The sequence below is a fragment of the Amphiura filiformis genome, chromosome 7, assembly GCF_039555335.1.
Source record: "Amphiura filiformis chromosome 7, Afil_fr2py, whole genome shotgun sequence".
Lineage (NCBI taxonomy): Eukaryota > Metazoa > Echinodermata > Ophiuroidea > Amphilepidida > Amphiuridae > Amphiura > Amphiura filiformis.
In genome coordinates this window covers 28,240,260-28,264,400 of record NC_092634.1, presented here as the reverse complement: position 1 = coordinate 28,264,400, position 24,141 = coordinate 28,240,260, and the positions used below count along the sequence as shown (strand labels likewise).

The 24,141-nt window shown below is 36.6% G+C and overlaps 2 protein-coding genes across 2 annotated transcripts in view; one reads left to right on the top strand and one right to left on the bottom strand.

The window, feature by feature from the left end:
* LOC140156974 (RNA polymerase II subunit A C-terminal domain phosphatase SSU72-like) overlaps nucleotides 1–3,623 on the bottom strand; it is a 34,609-nt gene extending 30,986 nt beyond the window's left edge. The window contains exons 1-2 of the mRNA XM_072180023.1: nucleotides 3,368–3,623; nucleotides 1,209–1,355 (exon numbers count right to left, since the gene is read on the bottom strand). Coding sequence (XP_072036124.1) covers nucleotides 1,209–1,355; nucleotides 3,368–3,441 — 221 coding nt within the window. The 5' untranslated portion in view covers nucleotides 3,442–3,623. The remainder of the gene's footprint in view (nucleotides 1–1,208; nucleotides 1,356–3,367) is intronic.
* A 328-nt stretch (nucleotides 3,624–3,951) lies between these two features.
* The window catches only part of LOC140156487 (uncharacterized), a 68,179-nt gene continuing 47,989 nt past the window's right edge, over nucleotides 3,952–24,141 (top strand). Inside the window, exon 1 of the mRNA XM_072179430.1 lies at nucleotides 3,952–4,085. The gene's annotated coding sequence lies outside the window, so the exon portion shown is untranslated. The remainder of the gene's footprint in view (nucleotides 4,086–24,141) is intronic.

Below are 24,141 nucleotides of genomic sequence, written 5' to 3'. Positions count from 1 at the left end.
CATTTCTTATTTCTGCATAAAGGTTTCTTATAATTTGACATGTACAAGACAAGTGATACATCTCAACAGAACTAACATGGGCTATTCCATTTAAAATCCACACTCCCCCTGTGGAAGATTTTGGAAATATCCTCCTCAGAGGGAGCATGAATTTCAAATGGAATGAACACATTAGGCAGCTCTTTTGAAATGCACCCTCCCTCTGTGGAAGATTCAGGTTGAATCTTCCTCAGAGGGTGTATGAAATTCAAAATCTACCTAATGTGATCATTCCATTTGAAATCCATACTCCCTCTGTGGAAGGATATTTCCCAAATCTTCCACAGGGGTAGTGCGAATTTCAATTGGAAAAGCCCAATATAACTGCCTGCCCTACCTTATTACTATTTCTTTCGCTCACTCTTTCTAGGTACCTGTCACATGTGACACTTCAAAGTAAAACTTTTATCACAATTTGCTTTATGACCTCAATCCACATTTAAAGCATATTATAAGTACTATGAAAGTTACATCACTTACCGTTACATTAAAAAAATGTATTCTCCAATTATTGAAGAATGCAGAGCAAGAAGTACCCCCGGGAAGTACAGGTCTAAGTTTTGGGTAGGCGTTATACATGAAAATGACAGGTTTTGTTAAATGTCAACACCACAACTTTCATTTCAAACTAGTACAGTTTCTGAATCCAGCTTTCAATTTCATTCAAAATTATGGACCCAATTTGAATTCTTAAGAACTATCTTTGTAACTTTCTTCATTTGCGTACTTCGTCCACCGCAGTCTTTAATAATTATACCTACAAGCATACCTACCTGTACAAAACTGGCATCTCGGCCCTACATCCGATTTTAAGATGGAGGTAAAGACTGGGAGAGTTTGGATTGGAACTATTAACTCCAGCATTTTTTGGCAAAGGCCAACAATGTAATGGAACATTGTTCAGCAAAATATTCGGGAGGTACATTGTCCTGTTTATGGCATGAGCGACATGGCCATGGATGCAAACATGACAGAGTCCATGTACTCCCCCTGGTCTAACCTCTTTGACTAGGGTTATTTTACATGCATGTTAAATTGTTAACGGACATCTTGATTCAATTATTTGTTTTACCAAACAAACCTAAAACAAAACAAAATTTTACATAACAAGCCCAGGTAGCTCAATTTTACAGTGGCAAGCAATAAAATTCTGTGTTTTTATGGGATACAAATCCTTATCCTTCGACTTCAGTTCTCTGTACATCTCATCGTAGGTAGTCTTTCCAAACTCGTAAACGTTAGGTTTAGCCGGGGCTGATCCAGGAAGTTTAACGTTAGCGCCGGTGCCAAAGGATTGCACATTGAAACCCTTTTTGCTGAAAGAGAAGCGATGACAATGAGACAAAATTAATAAAGAGTTTCTTTTTCTGGCATCACTGCACATGCTAGGGGTTTATCCCTCAGAATCTCACATTTGAAGAAAAAAAAAAAAGCGCCTCATCGTTTCCTCGAGCACTGTTTGAAAAGACCGAAAACTACTGACAATGCTGATTTTACATTGAAAAAAAACAAAACAAAAAAAAACACCTCCCTCCCTCATCAATTCATGAAAATCCTCTGGACGAGAACCAAAATATTAATTTTATACAGCCTAAAAATATTAAGGGCTGGGGGCCCAAAATTTTCGCGCGCATTCTTTTAACTTGCAAACAATAACAAAAATGTATGCACAAATCACAATCTTTAGTTTAGTTAGGCAAAATAAAAAAATAAACATGTTTCACGTCCCCTCCCGCTTCCTTTGAGGTTTCCTCAAATATATTTTTATTTTTTGAAATTCAGTTATAACTTTTCAAAAAATATGTCTTGGAAGTTGGAATGCTTTCTATAGCCTTGTTAATGCCCTTCGCACTTGATTATTAGTTTCCTGTTTACCGCCCGCGTCCAAAATTGAAATTCTCAAAATAATTAATTATTTTATTTCTAATTTTCTCCTTTAAAACAACTTTCAACAACTTCTACTTGCCATTTTCTGACTTTAATAATATCAACAATAATGATGAATGAACACAGAGCACAACACCACCTTCATTTATTTATAAAATCAAATATCGTTGTGAAATAATTAAATGCCCGCCCTAGTCAAAAAGAGTCGATAGTTGCTTGTAATAAGTTCAAACTAAATAAAGAAAATAAAAGATAATTAATAATTAATAATTAAAAGTCACCTCGTCCCTTTTCAAAAATCTTTAACAGGAAACTAATAATCAAGTGCGAAGGACCTAAGATACAAGAAACATTTTAGGAAGGTTTTGTGATCATTGGAGGGGGTGTAGCTCTCAGTCTCAGAACAACAAATAAAAAAGGGCCTCCTCCTTTTTCCAGGCATTATTGTATACGCTAAAACAGCTCTAAGTATGGGTATTTACACCAATTTTGCTATAAAAAAATAGAAAATAAAAAGCCCCCTCCTCCTTTTTTTCGAAAACCCGGACGTGAAACATGTTTTATTTGTTACTTGGCCTACACAATTCAAAATTTTTGTGCGCTTTTTGCACACTTTCTTTACCCTCATGCCGCTTAGGCTTTATATAAATGATCAAAATTTTAATGCACTCCATAGTTTCTTCGCATTTGCGCGCTCCATATCTTAGTTCCGTCGGCATCAATGAATAATTTGTTGCAAGTCTGTGTAGGCGGATCCCGGTCCCCGCACTCCGTGCATCCGCGGGTATTCATGCTTGTCGGTGAACTTTAAAACACCCCTTTTGCATCTCATTTCATGAAGTTTTTAGGGAAAACACCCCTTTTTTAGCGATTTCATGAATTATTTGCCCTTCGACAATACCCCTATTTTTGCTAAACCGCTGAACTTTATTTCTAATTTACCCATTTCTGGCAGAAACGCGTAGGCTGTTCGATGAAAATACCCTTTTTTTTCAATTTCGCGAATACATGGTTTGAAAAAACACCCCTTTTTTTTTTTTTTTTTGAATCGAGAATTACTTTCTTCATCTGAAAACACCCCTTATTTCGCGAAATTTTCGACGAGCATGAATACCCGCGGATGCACGGAATGCGGGGACCGGGAGGCGGATGGGGGTAAAAATTTTAGACCCAAGATCGTAAAAAATTGAGCCCGTGAAAGGCATGAAAGGGGTGGGTCATACATGCATAAAAAAATAGTCTCTGGTGGTCACCGACATATTCATGACCCCCCTCTAATGACATCCTTACTGCACCTTCTACTTCTAAGGTAATACTGGACAGGACCAGGCGGTATAGATATCCTTTCAAAGTTCCAATAAAAATATTCTCGATTGAAATCAATTAATTGAATTATAATACAATTTTCTATTGAAATGTTGCTATTTTAGTATTTTTTTACCTTAGAAGATAGTGGGCCTCCATACTTCGGTTTTGATTACTTGAACAAACAATTGCGATTTTCAACTTGGGCATATTGGCAAGTTTTAGACGCTCTCTTTCAAGAAAATAACCAGATCAATGGACAAATATCTTAGATAGCTATTTCGTTCACAAATGTGGTTCGATGTGGTTTGAAAACGCTTGATTTCAGCGGATTTCCGTGAAGTATTTTCGCGTTTCTGTAACAAGAAAATCCCAGTGCGTCATAGATAAGATAGGTCAAAGGTGAAAGCAAAGCAATCGGAGTTTAGCGGAAAATTCCGGTTGACCAATCGGGTTTGACGTCATAGACAAGTCCATTTCTTATAATAGGTAAAAGTAAAAAATTAAAGATTTACTATTCTTAGGCATATTCCGTAAAAATAGAACCACGGTGAAGTTTCAATACATTTTACTTCTAAAATTTTAAGTATAAATTGAAACGTCACCTATGGTCTTTGTTACCTCAATATGCCTTCATAATTTCAGCTTGTTTTTACTTACGCTACTATTAACTATTTACCTTGTTATTAAATTGGAAAAGTCCATAGACGAATATTCCCGAATTACAACGGAGATTACCGAGAAGAGCACGCAGGAGGAAAATGGTCGCCGTACTCGCGGATCTGGATAACTATTTCGGTGGATTTATGCGCAAAACACGGGATTCTTTTCAGTGATGCGTGGACCCCTCACAGGTAAACTTATTTTTAAATATTTTCTGCTGTTTATTTTTCACAAACCAAGCTGTTTTATGGTTTACAAGAACTACAAATTCGTATTTTAGGTTGGGTTGCAAGGCTTCAGCTTTGAACTTTAATATTTGTGGGTTGGCCACACACACAGCACACAATGCACATGCGCTATCCATGCTATCGCGCTACGCATCCTACAATTATTTAGGGGTAGGTTAAGCAGCCTTTAAAGGAGTATTTCGTGATCCTAGCATCCTCTTTTTATGACATTTTTCAGTACATATCCACGAAAAAGCATATTCCCAAAATGTCAGTTGATTCCGATATCATGATATTGAGTGTGATCGGAAATTGGGTAACATTTGGTGAAAAAATAGGATTTATTCAAATTTCCATAAAAAATGGTTTTAATTTGGTGGAAAGGATTATATTTTAATAATCTAAAAGAAAAAAGAAAAAAATTGTCGCATATTTTGTGTTTTCCGTGCCGCTAAAGTTGCGTGCATTATTTGTAGCGTGAGGGACGGACACTATGTTGCATTTTTATGAAAATACTTCTCTTAGGAAGAGATTATATGCTATAGAGGCCGTCAGCGTGACGTCATATGCCGCCATCTTGTGGGTACACGCTGCGATGGTCGTTCGATCTCCATGCGTGAACAGCAAAATCATCGCGTTGATGCGTGGTAACAACTGCGTGGCAAGCTGCGACCTGCGCGTAGTATCAGACGCATGAACACGCGTATCATTTGTACCCACAAGATGGCGAAAGGCTGACGGCCTCTATTGTCAATTTTTGTTTACAGATTATTAGTACAACCCTTGCTACAGGAAATATCAATGAGATTTTTAATTGGATGTCTTCCAGAAGATAGGAGGGGTCATGGAAGGTGAACTCTAGAAATTTTGTCCGTCCCTCACAGATAAAAATCCAAAAAAGTTTTTTCTTTGAGAAACATTTCAAGGAATTAAATTAGCATATACCCTATCTATCAATATTAGTGCTCACCTTACTAGAGATAAAGAAACTAAAATTCCCAATCTTTAAATCTAAGAGTTATAAGTCCTTAATTAATGTGAGGGATGGACATGTCCGTCCCTCACACTAACTTATTTTGGATGTACAGGTACCAATGTATGTTGAGTGAAAATAATTTTGTTTACATATCAATAGTGCAACCCCTGCCACATGAAATATCAATGAGATTTTTAATTAGATGTCTTTCAGAAGAGAGTTGGAGGTCATGGAAGGTGAATGCTAGAAATTTTGTCCGTCCCTCACGGATAAAAATCCAAAAAAGTTGTTTCTCTGAGAGATATTCTAAGGAATTAAAATAGCATACACCCCATCTATCAATATTAGTGCTCACCTTACTAGAGATAAAGAAACTAAAATTACCAATCTTTAAATCTAAGAGTTATTAGTCCTTAACTAATTAAGGGACTGACATGTCCGTCCCTCACACCAACTTATTTTGGATGGACAGGTACCAATGTATGTTGAGTGAAAATATTTGGCCACTAAATATTAAACCAAATTCTTCTACCCAGTCAGAGAGTCTGTCTAAAACAAATTCATGCCAATCCCAGAAGGTCATGCTCCCAAACATTTGGAATTGAAGATCCTGTTGCTAAAAAAGAGGGTCTGTCCGTCCCTCACACCAACTTATTAAAATTAATATTATTGTTAATTACTGCTTCTTTATCAGTAAAACTACAATTGGATATTGAAAACGAACAGCATGAAGTAAAACTTCTGTGTAATTTGAAATTAAAAGTGAAATACACACTGAATAAGCTATTTAGGCCATCATATGTCCGTCCCTCACAGACAAGCTGTCCGTCCCTCACACAAGTATTTAGCGGTATAATCATATGATATTTCCACTGAACTTGAATTATTTTGACAACTGCATTTCATTTAGATGTCAAGGATAGCATTAGGGGTGGATTTGGAGAAATCTTGCCAAATTTGAAATTTTGTAACATTTTGTCCGTCCCTCACATAGAAAATGTCCGTCCCTCACATAAACTTTGGACCGCTTCATAGGCGCCTTGAAAACAAACTGAGTCAAATTTCTTAATTTTTGGAGGGATGGAACATTACTCTTTCATGAAAAGTATATATTGATTAAACATGTGTATAAGTTTCAATAGAAAACTTGAAGATGTAACTAATGGTGGTGATTGCTTATTCTATTGATTTCCGTCCCTCACACGTGAAAATTTTGTATAGCTAATAATTGATGCACATGTGGCAACATTTTCATGCATGAAATAACTATTGGTTGAAGGGTTATATATTAACCTAACTTAAAGGAATAAATTTTAACAAGGGTTAATTAAACACAGCAATTAATCTATTGATGTCCGTCCCTCACGTGAGGGACGGATTCCGATCACACTCTATTGCGTTTGCGAGTTATGCATGATTATGTGTATTGCACTGCTCCATATAGACTGCGGAACTCAGTCTTCCATGATAGTCGTCATTTATCATTTGGTCGTTATATGACTATCAGGGAGAGACTGAGTGGTTATGTAATGTACACGGAGGTGCATCCTTAACGTGTTGGTTACCGGTTTTTAATTCATCTTCGTTAGCAATTACGCACACTTACTATTGTACTGAAATTGTCTCTAGTCTAGTCGTATACAGGGGTAGCACTAGGTTTTAAATCCAGGGGTTCTCAGAACCCCTGAACCCCCTGAAAGTGTTAAAATATGCGCTCAAATCCTAAAATGAGGGGTTCTCTACTCAAGTATTGAATGCCCGTTTCAATATATCAGTATCAGATTTTGTGATTTTGGTTATGTGTAAATAGTTTATGGCCTGGCAAAAACGTGATCTCCCTTTCACGCCGCGATTCTCGCTATTAAGGCAATGTCATGTAAGGGACCGATCGTTATTTACGGCAGGGGGTAATGGGCGCTTTGGAAAAATATCGACAAAAATTTCGCGTTCCCCCTCCTGGTTCAACGAAAAATTTGTGTTCCCCCTCAGGCTCAAGACCCAAAAAATTCGGATTCCCCCCCTCAAAACGCCCATTACCCACCTGTCGTAAATCACGATAACTCCCTAACCAACGATCTGGCTTTTAAAGAAAGTTCCCACGCAGTGTACTTGCTATAAAAGTGTTGCTTTATGCCATAAAGTTCGCGAATTCCATAAATGCAGTTCAACTTTGGCAAAGTGCAGAATTCAACAGCATTGCAAGTCACATGTGACGAGTGAAAAAGCCATGATTTACTCAATAAAAAATGACATTTCATTGCTAATGAGTTCAAGTTTAGGCCAAATATCATGATATTTATTGAATTACTGGAGTATTTTGACTATAGATAAAACATAATTCAAGGGCAAATTTTTGTCACCTTTTCCTTCTACGGCCTCGTATTTCACCGCTGGCATATCTCAACACACCACCCTTGAAGCATTCCTTACCGATCCCTAGAATTAGAAATTACCAACTCACGTGCGTGTCGTCATTCAGTACTGCAATAAAACTCATCAGTGATTCTATACAATATCACAATCTGTGTTAAATTACGCTGGAGGTGTGTATTTTATTTTTATTTTAAAATTATGTTACAATGCTACGGCGACTTCACATCAACATTTATGTTATTGCATTTTATGTTACATAATTTCTGGACAGGTCGTAAATATTGGAGATCGAAGCTTTTATTTTTCTTTCACATGTTTTCATTTTTCTGCGCGCATGAAAACCCCGAACTGGTATGCAAAATGAATAGATGCGCTCAAACTTAAAAAAATGCGCGTGGCGCGCAAGAACGCAACTTAGCGCGACCCCTGGTCGTATATGAGGTGATTACGGTTTCTTCTTGTTGATTCCATATTGAAATCAGATGATTATTTCTTACACATTTTAGGTATGAAATCGGTGAGCACGCCAATTGTTCACTCATGCAGTCGCCCATGTTTATCGCGCAATGGAGGGGGAGGTCACAACAGGTCAGAATTAGCATATTCATGATATTACTAATTCCACTCGTCTGTAGGGGATTTAATTGACTTGATTGACAAATCACCCAGACGGCGTAGGGCGATCCCAATTATACAGATTTTCCTGCTCGCAAGATGTAGCCTATTTTGGTATATAAATGGGTCCTTTTTTCACAAGTTTCTCAATTTTTTCGGAAAATAGCTCAATTTTTCCTTAATCGAGCAAAAATTTTCAACATTTTCCCCAAATTTTTGGAACATTTGTAAAAACTACGACAATTTGGGTTAAATTTGGGCGAAAATTTTGACTTTTGGTATATAAATGGGTCCAAATTTCTTGAAAAATTGGTATATTTATGGGTCCACTTTCAAATTCTCAGCGGCACGTCCCTACCAAAACCAAACTTGAGTACCCCCGGTATTTGACATGTGCAAAGAAGGAAGGGGGGAAATATTTGTCTCAGTTTGAGAAGGGCGCAAGCCATTTTGTTAAATTCCACCGGGCTCATAATTATTGCACTAGCCCTTCACCCATAGGCCTACTGGCCATCATGAATGAAGTAGCGAACAATTGTTACATGAAAATGACATTTTGTGTTTTATTTGAAGCTGTTATAAGATAGGGGGAAGTGGGGCAAATTGGTCCACCTAATGTCCCATTTTGCCCCACCTTGAGTGCTACAGGAGCGGAGCACCCCGGGCGGAGCACTAGGAGAGTACTTTTACTGTACTCTAATGTTGTAATTATTGTTACACCAATTAAGGTAGACCACCAATAAATATCTCTCCTCAGCTTTTAGTATTGGCCAGCAATCGCTTTCCCCAAACGGCAAAGCCTGCAGCTGCTCAAATGGCGTACGGAAATGGGTGTTTATATAAATATGGAGGCCAGAGTGTGACATTGGGACCAAATTTTCAAATTGGGTTAATGAGAATTTTGTTTTCATTATTTTACACCCCGAGACCCATATTTCACAAAAAAATAATCCGCTTTAATGAAACATAATCCCTATTTGGACAGCAACACAATAAAGTGAGACATAAGACACAAATTAACACCTGTAACAATGACACCAAATTGTTTATTTGTCTTGGAGCTGTAACAAATGTATAGTTGAGGTATGATAATGATTTGCTGGTTTTTAACAAATGTTATCGACATCTTTACTTTGGAAAAAAACTTGTATGAAATATTTCAGCACTTGTTTCAAAATAATCATTAACATGGAAAGATAAAATCCACCTAAAACTATACTTATACCTTCTGCAGGTATTGTAATTTTGGCTTCAAAGAAAAAAAAAACAACCAAATTTTGCCCAACCGACCCTACTTGGAAGTTGAAAGGTCCGCCTACCATAAAAAGTAAAACAGGGTGGTTTTTTTCGTTGCATTATATATCATATTTGTCTAATTAATTAAATAGCTATCAATGTAGCACAATATTGTGCAGTTGTTTACTACAAAAAGTGCAACTTTCCACCATGGTGAACACTGAACAGGTATGCAAAGAAACTAATGGATTTGGAAAGTTGAATTGTCATGAAGCTAAAGGGGGGGGGGACAAAATGTTAGAAGTTCAAATTGGATTAAAAGAAAAGCAAATATTCTTATTTGAACATAAACATGATAAGTAATAAATATAATAAATAAATAATATCAATAATTATCAATGCTTTGTAAAAAAAAGTGCAGTTTCTATGCACGCAAAACAATTTACCCATCCTATCGCCATGTTTTGACAACAAACACACCCCTCTGCTATCAAATGGTCGAGTCCAAAAACGATATGGGGTCAAGGTTACGGCGTGATAAATAAACTCTGTATTTGTTGAAACTTGGGCATTTGGCCAACAGTAAGACAGAAATACATTGCCCATTTCATTCAATATTAATAAAAATAGAACGAGAAAGCATTGATACACAAATACAAATATTTATCTCTGGCCGCGTGTCTTAAGTTGGGAACCTTTTGCGTGACACAGACAAAATTCAAGAAATTTACGCCTTTTTTGATTCAAACGTTTGCTTCGCAAGAACTAAACATATCACCCAAATAAAAGTATACATATTTTTGAAGCTTTTGCTCCAAGGAATTCAAAAATGACATTATTTTCTTGATAGGGGTAAGGGTTAAGAAGTTACAAGTACAAATATCGGTGATTTTTCCATAAAAAAGTGTATGACTCAAAAAATTTGGTCCACTGATGAGATACATCCTTGAGTAAAATCTATGCCAGAATTGGATTATTCAAGGTAAGATCATTCTAAATATGTATAGTTTTACAGGCATCCCTATAAAGGTAATCGTGATGCATGAGGATGAAAATTACCTTCATAAAATTTGCTGTAAAAATCGTCACATTGTTATTTCAGCATAACGTGTCCAGGAAAATCATGTCCAGAGTGCTCTCTGGTTATACACACATGCTCTCTAAACATCAAAAATACAAGGCATAACTATGAGCCTGTCTAACATGCTTTAATCCTCAGTTTTTACCCATCTTGTTTATCCTAGCTGAATCAAAGTGCAGTCACGATCAGGGTTCCCGTTAAGGGTTTTAAAATGTGCGTCATGTGTGACGCAAGTTTGCTGACAAGATTGAAAAAACTTGCGTCCCAGACAGATTTTTGTGCGTCCATCTGAAATTCACGATCAATCATACCGGAAACGCAACGGCAACCCCTCGTTGCTAACACACGCATTCCAGGTCTACCTCATCAAATGTTGATTGTTAAAATAAAATTTTCGCCGTGATATTCCACCTCCAGTCGCAATGATAATTTTTCTCATTTCTGCATCAGTTTTTGTCCGAAACATGGTCAGAAACAGCTGCAAAAACATGCGCAAAGTCTGTCAATCTTCAGCAAATTTTCGTACTTTTACTTCCGGGTTTTACTTTTACTACGATCCACGTGTTGTTGATGATGCTATAAAAGCTAAAACACGCGCTGCCACAAAATAATACAAAAAAAGGTTATCATTTGGATTTTGTCTTTAAAATTGCTTTTATTCATCGTAACAATAATACTAATAAAGGAAACGTAGATTATTTATGCAAAAATAAACTTAAAATATTAAAAACTGAATATTGTCAGGTTGTGATAAATAACTAAATAAACATTAACTGCACGTCGTCAGTTCAGCATGCTTTGTAAACAAACAATTGCATCAATTGGGACTTTCCCCATCAAACAGCGATCGCGACGGAAAGCATGCAAAAAGTGCACGATTTCCTGACGTTGCATTTACAAATATTGCAGAATTTACTTCAATTCTTAGCAGGTTGGTCAAAATTTTGGGGCTTTTATTATCGTAAAAATAAAACAATTTCTTATTTTTATCATCAATTAATGATTAAATTTGAAGTTTTGTCTCGTCCACATGGACGCAAAATACTTGATTAGCCATGTGAACTTGCGTCCCAAATTTGTAAAATACGCTGCCTGGGCGCAATGACGCATTACTAACGGGAAGCCTGGTCACGATAATGAACACAAAATGTCTTCATGGTCAGCATTTTGAAGAACACAATAATTTGCTTTTTTCTTGCTCTGTGAAAGGTCAATGTATTATGTACCAACATAATATTGTACAATATTTTGCTTTATACAATGGCTGGTCTTTCATCTACTTTCAAACACCCTTCTCTTGTAGTCACTTATAATTATGAGTGAAATTCCATAGCCGTGGAGTTGCTGCTTCCTGGTTTGATCTGCAATCGACATTTTTAATGTATGATTATTGTTACGAGTCAGACTTGACTCAAGGCCAAAATCACCTTTTACCCGAACTCACACGAATGCACAACACAAATACACTGTTTATTTAAGCTAACAAAATCTAAGTCTTTAATTGAAAACAGAGTATGATTGGTACATATAATAACAATATCGCATCTACAATAAAATCACACAATGACAGTTTTACTCTATGACTACTTAACCAGCTGTCTTCTTGTTGGTGATCCTAGAGTTCTTGCAATGTTCTGGACGACTGATGTAATATATCCTTATTCGCTTGTCCTCGAAGTCCAGTGTACACTTGCGCTTATAAATCCTTATGTATAAAATCCTCATACTGAAAATGACGATGCTTTCTCCAATCTCCTTTGCGCTGTTATCTCCACAAATATATCTCCTTGCGCTGCTTTCTCCTCAAATATATCTCCTTGCGCTGCTTTCTCCAAAAATGGTGTTTCTTTCACCAATCACTCTTTTTCCAGGGAACCGGTTTCTTTAACACAGCTCCACTGTTTCTTGACAGATGCGTGGCCTTCACAAACCCAGCAAAATCCAGCAATTTGACAGAAGAACTTTTAATCCTTTGATTAGGAAGAGCACTTTTGTGTGCTCGCTGTCTTCTTTGTTGCTGTATTAAAATTAGCTCAATTATTGGCTATATAAACTGGTTAAAATGTACTTCTTTTTTGAAGCACGAAGACCATCACACACATGTGGAGTTTTCAATCTCACATGACATTCTGTAAAGTCCCAACAAAAACCTCCAGCTTTTTATAGCAGTACTCATGCAAAAAACCCATCATCTATTAATAAACCATTACTTCAATCACATTTTCACAACATTGCTGCAATCTTGGGATTTCCCAAGATTAATTATACACATTCACATTACATCACTTCCTGGGGGTTTTCCTGATGGTGCAACAATGAACTGGGGCTTTCCAAGTTCCAAACATAGATCTGACTTTGTTTACAATAATTTGGGGAATTCCAAAATACAAGGGGTTTCCCATCTCATGAAATACTTTCAGCTTGTAAACAAAGTTAAATAATTAAATTAAATCAAATTACTCAGGGCACATCACATTATAGTCAGAATGAACAAAAGCTACTTCATTGACTGTATGTAATAATGCCTTCTGATGCAAATTTGAATGAAGTGGTAATCATATGAATCACTTGATGGTTCACTGGCAATTACAGATCCTTGGCAATAATGTTTCCCATTTCTTCAGTTTCAATGACACTTTTTTGTTGGTCCTTTATGTAGAAGACTTTTGATCTTTGCTGGTGTCTGATTCTGCGAACCTTACAAGCATGAAAATCAGTTCATAAGCATGCCATACAATAACATGACAGCTCTCTGACATTCAGTTATCCATCACAGTTAACAAATGCTACAGAGCGGAGCTTCCGAGTGTTGGAACTGTTATGGGCCATTACTTTTAGTTCTTGACACGGTGTCAACTCTGTTCCTGGACTTAGATTATGATAATTAAATTATCAGTTACATTAAACAATGTTGCATTTTATTTTTAATATTATTAATTGCTTTAAAACAATAACAGCATAAATGAGAGGGAGTATAATGTTTGACCTGTAGGACAATGTAGTTTTTCAAAGTAGTTCATACAATTTCTAATGATCAGACTCGTTTTTGATGGCAAAATTATTTTAGCCTTTGCTAATTAACAACTCGTTAAGTGTCATTAATCTAATAATTTAGAACATTACAGGCCAACAATTTGTTTAATTCTTTATTAATTACTTGCTTCTAAAATACAGCATTAATGAGGGGTGGATATTTGACTTCTATCACAGTGGTTCAAACTCCCAACACAATTTCTGAATGTCAGAGCTTTTGTCGCATCATCGTTTTACTCTTAATTAGCAGCTCGTTAAGTGTCATTAATCTGTATAATTAAAGTAAAATTCATAAAATATTACAGCAGAACTATTAATAAGTCCATTCAAATACATCTATTAACCACACAATATTAAATTACTAAAAATTTCAAGTGGATCATAGTTGGTACTTATAAAAATTCATTTTTCCCATAGAGATTACATGGTACCGTGTCCGAAGATCCGTGTACGTGATCCTCCCACTTTGCACTTCGTTAACTTATTGGTCCGTAAAATTAATTAGCAATGTCGTATTACTTATCTTTTGGTATCATGTTCAAGCAGAATAAATTAGCTTTCAAATGAATGTAAACTTGAAGGATTATGATGCTGTCTTCCTAGTTTTTAAGAGAAAAGTTGAAATTTTCAGTCAAAGTGTCACACCTCCCACTTTTCCAGGGTCCCAAGTCAAGACACACGGCCCTCTACAAAAACCACTGTAAAATAGCTCATATCGAACACGCCGTAACTATGAGATTTGTGTTATGCCAATTTCAGTTACGGATGAAGTTTTCTGTTACCAACTAGTCCGTATTCGGCGATGATCTTTCGTACTAAAATGGTGTTTCACAGAAATATTCTGCGAGTCGAATCGCATGAGTTATTCGATCATTATAAAAACAATTATGGAGGAAATTTCCAAGATTTTTGTCAAGGGATAGCCGAGAAAAATTCAGAATGGCCACACGTAACACTGACACCAAGTCCGTGTGTTGGAATGTGACATCTTTCTGCGATTTTTCTCGAGTAATTCTTACTTCCAATGCACTAAAACGTTTTGTTTAAAGTCTTGGAACTAATTAAATTCAAATTTATCACTAGAAACGTCACAAAACAATAAACACACGTTAAATGTTGTACACCCCCGTAACACAAACACACCCGTAACGCTTTCGACCACGAAGGCAATAAGCGCGTGAAAAAAAAAAATTGTCTCCACGTGGGTATTTTTGCACACGGTCGTAAGAGGTCATCATCCGTGCCTGTGTATCATGTGACTTTCATTCATAAAGACACAATGTTTACATTTCTACATCGCAAGAAAATCTCACTCCGTAACGAAAGTGAGTGACACCAAAGTTATTAAAATCTCAATTTATCATTGAATATTTATTTGATTTGGATTACAGGCACATTCCATATGTTTTTAAGTTAAGGTACTGTCATATTTGTTTCAAAACTCAACTTTCACAATACAGAAAGCTTACGTTTTAAACTGGTGACCGATTGAAAAACTCTTTCACACCCGTAACATTGCTGACACAAAATGTTACGGAGTGGTGTGAAAATCGGCAAAAACAAAAAACACAAACTTCGGCAACATTTGATAAAATCTTGTTGACAATCATAAAAAATGGACCTCTGTTCATGTTTCCATAGCAAACAAGGTAAGGTTTTAATTATTATATGGGGAAATGTGGAATTTAAAAATGTCTCTTTTCATGTCACACTGTTTTCACAAAAAACATGATGACTCCATAACTTTTCGCCCGTAAAATTCTACTATGTCAACAGAAGTAAAAAAAAAAAAGTCTTGATTTATTGTATAAATATATATTAGTTAAATGCAATGAAAAAAAAAATTAGCAGGCTTTTACATTTTTCTACAATCTTGAGAAATGCAAAACAAGGCCCATGTTTTACTACTGGCCTCCATATTTATATAAACACCCAAATACGGAATAAAGGTTTCAGAGCAGCGAAATAAACTTGTTCAGTTTTGTTATTTTTCATTTAAATCCCTTCAAAAAAACAAAGAAAAAAACCCAGAAATGTAAAGTAGGCCTATAAGCAAGTTAGGGCTGAAATTATTAAAATGAACCCCACAATGGCACTCAGCGCTCGGTAAAGTTCAAGACTGTCAGTGCATCGAGTTGTAAAAAAAGGGATGTTTGAAGGTAGGACCATCATTATTTTGTGTATAGTGCCCTTCAAGCGCACTTTCAATTCAGAATTTACCACGGATGCCCTACTGTACTTATGGCCCTTATATACCCCTATAATAGGCCAACATGTAAGTTTAATAGTTCCTCGGTACCCCAGGCCCATTTCCGTTTTAAATTTCAGTACCCTGGAAAATAACTCAATCAAAGGTGACATAAAAGATCTGTTAGAAAATCGCAGCCAGCCCCCATTGCCGCAAAAGCATGTAGCATACCTATTAAGAAGTGGTAGGGTCCACAGAGACCCGGATTGAAGAAGGTCATCACATGACCATCAGTGTTGAATTATTTGGCAGCTTCACGAACAGTGCGATCACGGCAAAAATATGCAACTACAAATTCGTCTTGCAACAGAAAGGATTCCGCAGATAATGGTAAATTTAGGATCATTGTAGACTATGAAGTCATTAGATAGTCGATCTTTATGTTTTGGTGTGTTACATGTTGTTACAAAATAGGAATTTCATTAACAAAACTCACAAGCAATCTCAACAACTTCCACATGGAGTAATTCGTGTTGTTTATCAGGGTCATAGGTCATATACGACACATATTTTGTGTCTTTCCGCCCCTCGGAAAATGGCTTCTATAGTTAGTGACTATGCTCCATAGACAACAATACGTTGTAATTTCGTTCTGGTGCACCAGAACAAAATTCTAATTTCACGATATCTTTGCTAAACGAATTAATCTGCAAGAAATATTTTGTACATAAACATTATGTAGCCAGAGGTTTCCAGTGATATAAAAATCTCAACTTTTTTGAAAAAAGTGGGGGGATGATGCTGTGGATCACGAAATGCCCCTTTAAATAAAAATTCCTTTAAAACAAGGAATAGGGTGGGCAAATGAAAAATTGTCAAGAGAAATGAAAGAATGAGTAAGTCAAGTTCACAATTAAAAACAGGGAAAATATGACACAACATCGATTTCCAATACTAGGTATGCTAGGTGAATTTAAATTTGCCATCAAATTGCATCATTTTATATCAAATTAAAGCCCTTGGCCTTGAGTAAACAAAGCCAAAACTGAAAACCATTTTTTCATAGCACTTTCCGTAGCAAAGTTACATCTTGTCAAAGATTGACTTTCATCAAAAAGTTTCAGCTAGCAAAATTCCCCAAAACGGCATTTCGGGGTGTTTCTAGATCTTAGTCTCATTATGATAGCAGCTTTTTTTAATGGAAATGCTATCCAAATCCTCTAAAATTCCATGTGCGGTGACTTATCACCATAAAAATCAAATATTTGGGTCAAGTGAAGTATAGAAAACATATTTATGTAGGTTTCTTTCTTCGGGCACTTGTTTTAAATTTCTATGTAAAAATGCATTGACATTGTCGGCGAATTTGACTGACTAGCAAATGTGTTAACTAAGGTTTGCCTGGGTTACCTACAATAGGGCCACGCGTTTTGAACTCGCCACCCAAAAAGGGTGGCGACGTTGCATTTGTCCGCATCCTTTCGTCAATAAATTGACATAAATTGACAACCAAATGGACTACAGATATACTTTTGGTATCATTTTAAAGCTGAAACTCCATACAACAAGCTGTATTAAAATCTTGAATGTACATGATAGGGTGTTGGAGAAATGTCAATTTGTTTTTGACACAGTTAGGGTGGCGGTGGCTGAGGAAGCGGTGGCTGAGGAAGCGGGCTGTATTAATTGAATGGGAGCGTCGCATTTGTTCAGATTCTTCCGTCAATAAATTAACATAACTTGACAACTACATGGACTAGAGATATACTTTTGGTATCATTTTAAAGCTGAAACTCCATACAACATGCTGTACTAATTAAAAATCTTGAATGTACATGATAGGGTGTAGGAGAAATGTCAATTTGTTTTTGAAATAGTTAGGGTGGCGGTGATAGAGGAAGCGGTGGTGGAGGAAGCGGGCTGTTCAAAGGAAGGCACTGTGTTGTATAATAATGGAAGTTTACCATTAGCATTTAATAAATACCTTGACCATTAACCATTATTTTGTTTTTTTAATAAAGTCTTAATATTCATAGCATCTATTTTGTTTGAAAAATTAAACAATATATTTATAATTTTAATATGAACATTATCTTCGAATAGTTTGCATGGCGCATGAGAGAAACAATTACATGCAGGATAATTGCATATATAAAATTCAAATTGTGTGTAAAATTGTCACATAAAATAACCTCTAGTACTAGGCCTATTTAATTTTAATGGTACATTAGAAGTAGAACAAACACTGACAATTTGATACTTCATCAAATTAGACTTGCCTGTGAACACAATCTGATATTGTATGTAGGTCAGAATAGAAAATCTTTCTGGTCAAATTATTGATCTTTATTAAAGGTCATGGTCTAATAGCATTTTTATTACTCAAGGGATGATCAGTCACTACCAGGATAATCCCATTAAAGGGATGACTCATATTTGATGCATGTGGGTTAGGTCAATCTTGAGCCTGGGTCTTGCAATACTCATCACTTTAGCTGGAGCTCTCTAAATGTATACATGTGGTTATAGATTCTAAAGCTTGCACCCATATTGTCATGATGGCACCAACTAAGTGCAATGTATGTGGAAAGGAGTTCTCTAGAAGTGACTCTCTGAAGAAGCATCTTAAAACACATTCAGAGGTTTACCAGTGTGGAGTTTGTAATGCAGTTTTCTCCCAGAAAGACAATCTTAGAAGACATAATAAGTGTGCTCATGAAGGAAAGAAAGCAAAAGTATTTCTCTGTGATGTATGTGGGGACAGCTTTTCACGCAAAGACAACTTTGAGAGACATTCCCGAAAACACGGACCACATTCAGAACATAAATGCAAGAATTGCTGTAAGGTTTTCTCAACTAAGTCAATACTTCAGCGCCATAGTAAAAAACACACACAGGAGTTGCAAACATGTGATTGTGGGAAATCATTTTTAAGAACTGACAGTTTGAAGCGTCATAAGGCTGTGTGTCGTACTGCTGAAAAAGCAAAAAATACTCCTAAAACTAGAGGCCGTTGCAGGAACAAACTTCAGTGTTCAGTTTGTGAAAAGTTATTTACCAGGAAGGATACCCTTAAGCGTCACATGTCCTCCTCGCACGCTGAGAAGCAACACAAGTGTAAAGTTTGTGGAAAATCATGGACTCGAAGTTACAAACTTAAGTCTCACAGTTGTCCCAATACAGAGGAATCAGTATCTTCTGCTTTGCATACTCCTTCAAGTCAAAGGGAAAGGAGTAAAAAGCACCGTCTTAAGAAGAAATTGAAAGAAACACTTGAAGGAAGTCCAAAAACAAAGGCAAGCTATGTAGAAGTGCTTTCAAGTTCGCCCAGAACACGCAAACACTTGGAGTCAACTGGACTGATAAGAACAAAAAGGTGCAAGAAAGGTACCAACTTCTTGATGCTATAGCAGAGGACACAAGCTCATTTAATGCAGCTGTGAAAAAGAAACGGAGTACTGGTGCATCAAGACTGAGGCAAAAGACTGCAGCTATGGCCATTGGTCCGAATGTTCGAGCACAGAGGAAAGTAGGGGGAGCAGCAAAACTCCTCCAATATGACAAAAAAACACTCTCAAAATTAAAAAACAAAAATGTCAGAGGTGAGCTGATGTCTGGAATCGAGTCAGCTTTTACTGATGTTGTCCGCAAAACGCGTGGACAAACATTTCCTGATGAATGGCTTCAATCAATAGCTGATTTTTGGGAAAAAGAAGCGAGTTATCCATCTACAGATGCCACACGGCCAGACATAAGAAAGAGGATAGGCGTTAAAGAGTACCTAAATCATCGTAGGCATATTATGACAAAGACCTATCGTGAAGCATACACTGACTTTAAAAATGCCAATCCTCACATTAACATAAGCGAGGCAACTTTTCGGAGATGTAAACCTTTCTATGTTCGTCCAGCCACAGCAAGAGATTTTCAGCAGTGTTGCTGTCAGAAATGTGTGACTGTAAAAAAAGCTTTCCGCGCTTTAGAAAATTTCAAACATAGTCATGATTGTACACATTGTTTCAGTGATTTAAATTCCTTGATAACTTCAACACTTTGTCCCAAAAAGGATGGTGACAAATTCCACAACCTCTCATGTCTGAAACAAGAATGTAAAAATTGTGGATTACAGAAATTAAAATTTTGTGATCATGAGTATTCAACCACTGGTATAGTAACATGGTACCGCTTTGAAATGAGAAGTAGAGAAACTAGAGAGGGTAAACTCTCTAAATATCTAGATCTTGTTAAAAAGGAAACTCCACCCGTTGAACTGGTTGAACATCTTAAAACTTCCCTTGAAGGATTCCCCTACCATGTGTTTGTATCAAAATGGCAACACACCCAGTGGAATGCCCTATTAGCCAATTTGCCTAATGATCATCTTGCCCTAGAAATGGACTTCTCAGAAAATTTCACTGCCTTTGCCCAGGAAGAAGCACAGTCCATGCACTGGTCCCCACCACAAATTGCCATACACTCTTGTGTGCTATGGAGACCAACTGTTGATAATGACAGTAGCAATGGAAGCCATGTCAAAGAACACTGGCTCCTAATATCGGATGACTTGAGTCATGATTCTGAATTTGTGCATCATACTGTAACCAAAGTTATTGCCCCAGAACTTGCATCCATCGGTTGTAGATTTACCACCATTCACCAGCGAACCGATGGATGTGCAGCTCAATATAAGTCCAAAAATCCATTCGGTGATATAAGTTGTAGTCATCAGCACATCAATGCAAAGGTAGTTGCCAACTTCAGCGCAGCAGGGCATGGCAAAGGTGAAGTAGATAGCGCTGCAGGATTCTTGAAGTCAGCTGCTCGCCGTGCAATTATACGAGATCCTGACAAAGTTGTCATCAGATGTGCTGAAGATCTGTACAACTATGCAAAATCAAATCTAAGTGTGCCAGGTGCACAAGCTCAGTTACACCAAAGACGATTTTTTCATGTGAAGGTTGGGGACGTGGATAGACAGAGGGAGAAACCTGCATTTACAACCATTTATGGAACAAGAAAGCTCCACTGCGTTGCGTCAGTGGGTGTGCCCGGTAGACTAAAAATTCGTGAACTCTCGTGTTACTGCTACTGTTGCATGAACCAGCAAACACCCTGTGAAAATGAAGGGCATGTTAAAGCATTTAAAGTTCAGGATTTTTCTGATGTGGATCATGAAGAATCATCTAGTGATAGTGAGAATGTGGAAACAGCAAACACTGATGAGCTTGATGGTGTACCTGTATATGACATGATTAGTACAGTTGTTTGCAAAGACTCAGTTGTAGCGATAAGGCCAAGCAGTGATTCGTTCTATGATTTCTTCCTCTTCCATGTCACATCATCAGGAGTTATCAATATTGAAGATGTTGATGTTGATGATGAATTTGGCCATCAATACCCTAAAGGAACCAAAGTGATATGTGGATATTACTATGAAGCAGAGGCAGGTGGGAAGAGGAGTCACAAATACAAAGCAAAACCAGAAACAAAAGCAGTAATCCCGAAAGACTGCATATTGTACTTCGGAATCGAATTTGAAGAAAGTACACCAACATCATCTTCATTCATCTTGTCCAATGAGGATTATGTAGACATCATGTGTGCTATATCCATGTAATTGTTCCATGTGTCACTTATATTGGTCTGTGAATAGCATTGATCCTACCATTTATCTTAGTGTGCTTTATACATGAACTTCTAATCTAAAAAGTACAATGTAACTTCAAAAACCTTATATTGATGAACAATTTATGTTGTTAAAAAGACAACAAACTTTGAACTTACTGAACACATTTGATTCTATAAGACTTTCTCCACAACAAATGAACCACATCATGTACTTGCTGTACTGATAAACTAAGTTCTCAAGATAGTATCTTGCAAGTTTTGTACAGGTATGTTTGAATAAGTGTACCATTTTAATGTATAAAATTATGTAAATCGGTTTAAAATAACCTTACACGGCATAGCTTGCGTGTTGTGCATTTATACATGCATGTGTTGGTCAATTTAAGTCGAAATTTGACCTTAAATGTTACATTTTAAAGTGTTTTAGGTATTAACTTATCTGAGAATACACATTTCCTTCAATTTAATACTTAAAGAAAACAGGAATGATGCAACCATGTTAATTTTGCACTATGAAACCTATAAAGCTAATTTCGCCATGCAAAATTTTTCTTCATTTTCATCTTCGTTCATCTTCATTACAGTATGTCCTACCCCAATACAGATATACATTTTCTGAAGGGAAATTTCATGGGGAGTTCAAATCTGATGAGAAAAAAGAGGTAGGGGTAGAGGTTAAAAAAATATAGCTTGATAGTAACCAAAAAAAAAAAAAAAAAATTGGCTGAGATTTTCAATCTCACCACCTTACCACTATCCCATACACTTTTTTAAATGGCATATTTGGATTCCTCATGCAATTTCCTTTCAGAAAATGTATACTTTGTATGGGGTGGGGTGTATATTTTTAATTTTATGTAAATTTCAAGCGCGAAAGGCGTAAATAAGCTAAAAAAGGCAGCGCAACGCAAAATGGGGCGAGTTCAAGACGCGTGGCCATAGGGGAATAACACAAAACGTATAAACAAAGTTAAAAGAGTTTTTAACTTTATACGTTTGTTATTCCCCCATTGGAGGGTGTGTCATATTTTCCCTGATTTTTATCTGATCTATTGCTTATCCTTTGTTCTCTGCTGGTCAGTGTGGAACAGATTTTCCCTGTTTTTATATTAACCCTTCACATCATAACACAAGACGTTTTATGTTAACATTTTATATAAAACATGGTTATAAAACTTTTGTAGATAATAGTTATAATTTAAAACATTTTCGTAATCATACCTAGAGTTGTTTTTTTATCATCAGATAGAAAGACTTCTTTCTGCTCATCCTCTCTGGTGAGACAACAGGGCTGGGGTATCTTTCCATATCAAAGTTTAAAAATCTGTCATATCAATTTCCTCAATATGTTGTATTGCAACTTATGAGGGGAAATGTTCGATTTTACAATATTTCGATATTATTTTTTAACTTTGTAACTTTATTATGATTAACATAACTGTATTTCAAAGCGTCAAACTATATCATTATTTTGTCCCAACAAAATTAACCAGGGAATAAAATATTCATTCATATGTTTATTTATTTTATTCAACCTGGTACCTGGGCCATTTCTACTGGTGCACATGCATTCTAATAATTTGTCTATAATACCAATATACAAGCATCACCAAGCACTATTTGTCACAAGATTTGAAAAGTAAATAGCCTATGTACACACTGAACACAATGCACATACAAGCTGTATTTAAGTACATGCCGAAGCTGTCAGTATAAAATGATACATGTATATGACCTTCACGATGCTATTAATTTAGCCCAAAGATTAGGAAAACTAGCAAAACTGGTGAACTGGTACTGTTCAAACAAAAACATCTGCAAATCTTGCTGCAATTTCCAAATAGTATTTCTATTACTTAAATAATTATTTTTGTTATTTCTTTTAATACAAACACATTACTGCCTATGACGACTTTATCGTATTACTTGCATATCAAAATCAAGTACCGGTAATAATTACAAAACTCGCCGTAAACTATCACCTTTGTGGGTGTTTGGGATATAACCGGCACGAATATTTTCTCAACACTGCGGCATGTGAAAAAGTAGGTCAATAGTCAGAGAATACAGGGTGGGTGCGGCACGCCGCACCCACCCAAAAAAGGGTGATGTTTAATATTTCTTGGGGAACCAGCTTATTTGATGCAGTATGATCTCCTGAGCATTTTGACACCAATTTCATCCAAATCGACCAAAAAATAGGGGTCATCTGAGGTCAAATTAGTAAAAACTGTCGGATGGGCATGAACTTGTTGGGTACAGTCAACATTTAATTTTAAAGCCAAATTTTTGGAAGGTCATTTCGAGGTCACCAGTGGTCATTTGAGGTCAAATTAGTAAAAACAGTTGTATGGGCATGAAACTTGGTAGGGACAGTCAACATTTAAAGCCAAATTTGTGGAAGGTCATTTCGAGGTCACCAGGGGTCATTTGAGGTCAAATTAGTAAAAAGAGCCGGATGGGCATGAAACTTGGTGGGTGCAGTCAACATTTTAAGCCAAATTTTGTGAAGGTCATTTCGAGGTCACCAGGGGGCATCTGAGGTAAAATTAGTAACAACTGTTGGATGGGCATGAAACTTGGTGGGTGCAGTCAACATTTGAAGCCTCATTTTTGGAAGGTCGTTTTGGGGTCACCAGGGGTCATCTGAGGTCAAAGTAGTAAAAACTGTTGTATGGGCATGAAACTTGGTGGGTACAGTCAACATTTAAAGCCACATTTTTGGAAGGTCATTTCGGGGTCACCAGAGGTCATCTGAGGTCAAATTAGTAAAAACTGTTGTATGGGCATGAAACTTGGTGCATACAGTCGACATTTAAAGCAAAATTTTCTGAAGGTCATTTCGAGGCCACCAGGGGTCATTTGAGGTCAAATTAGTAAAAACTGTTGC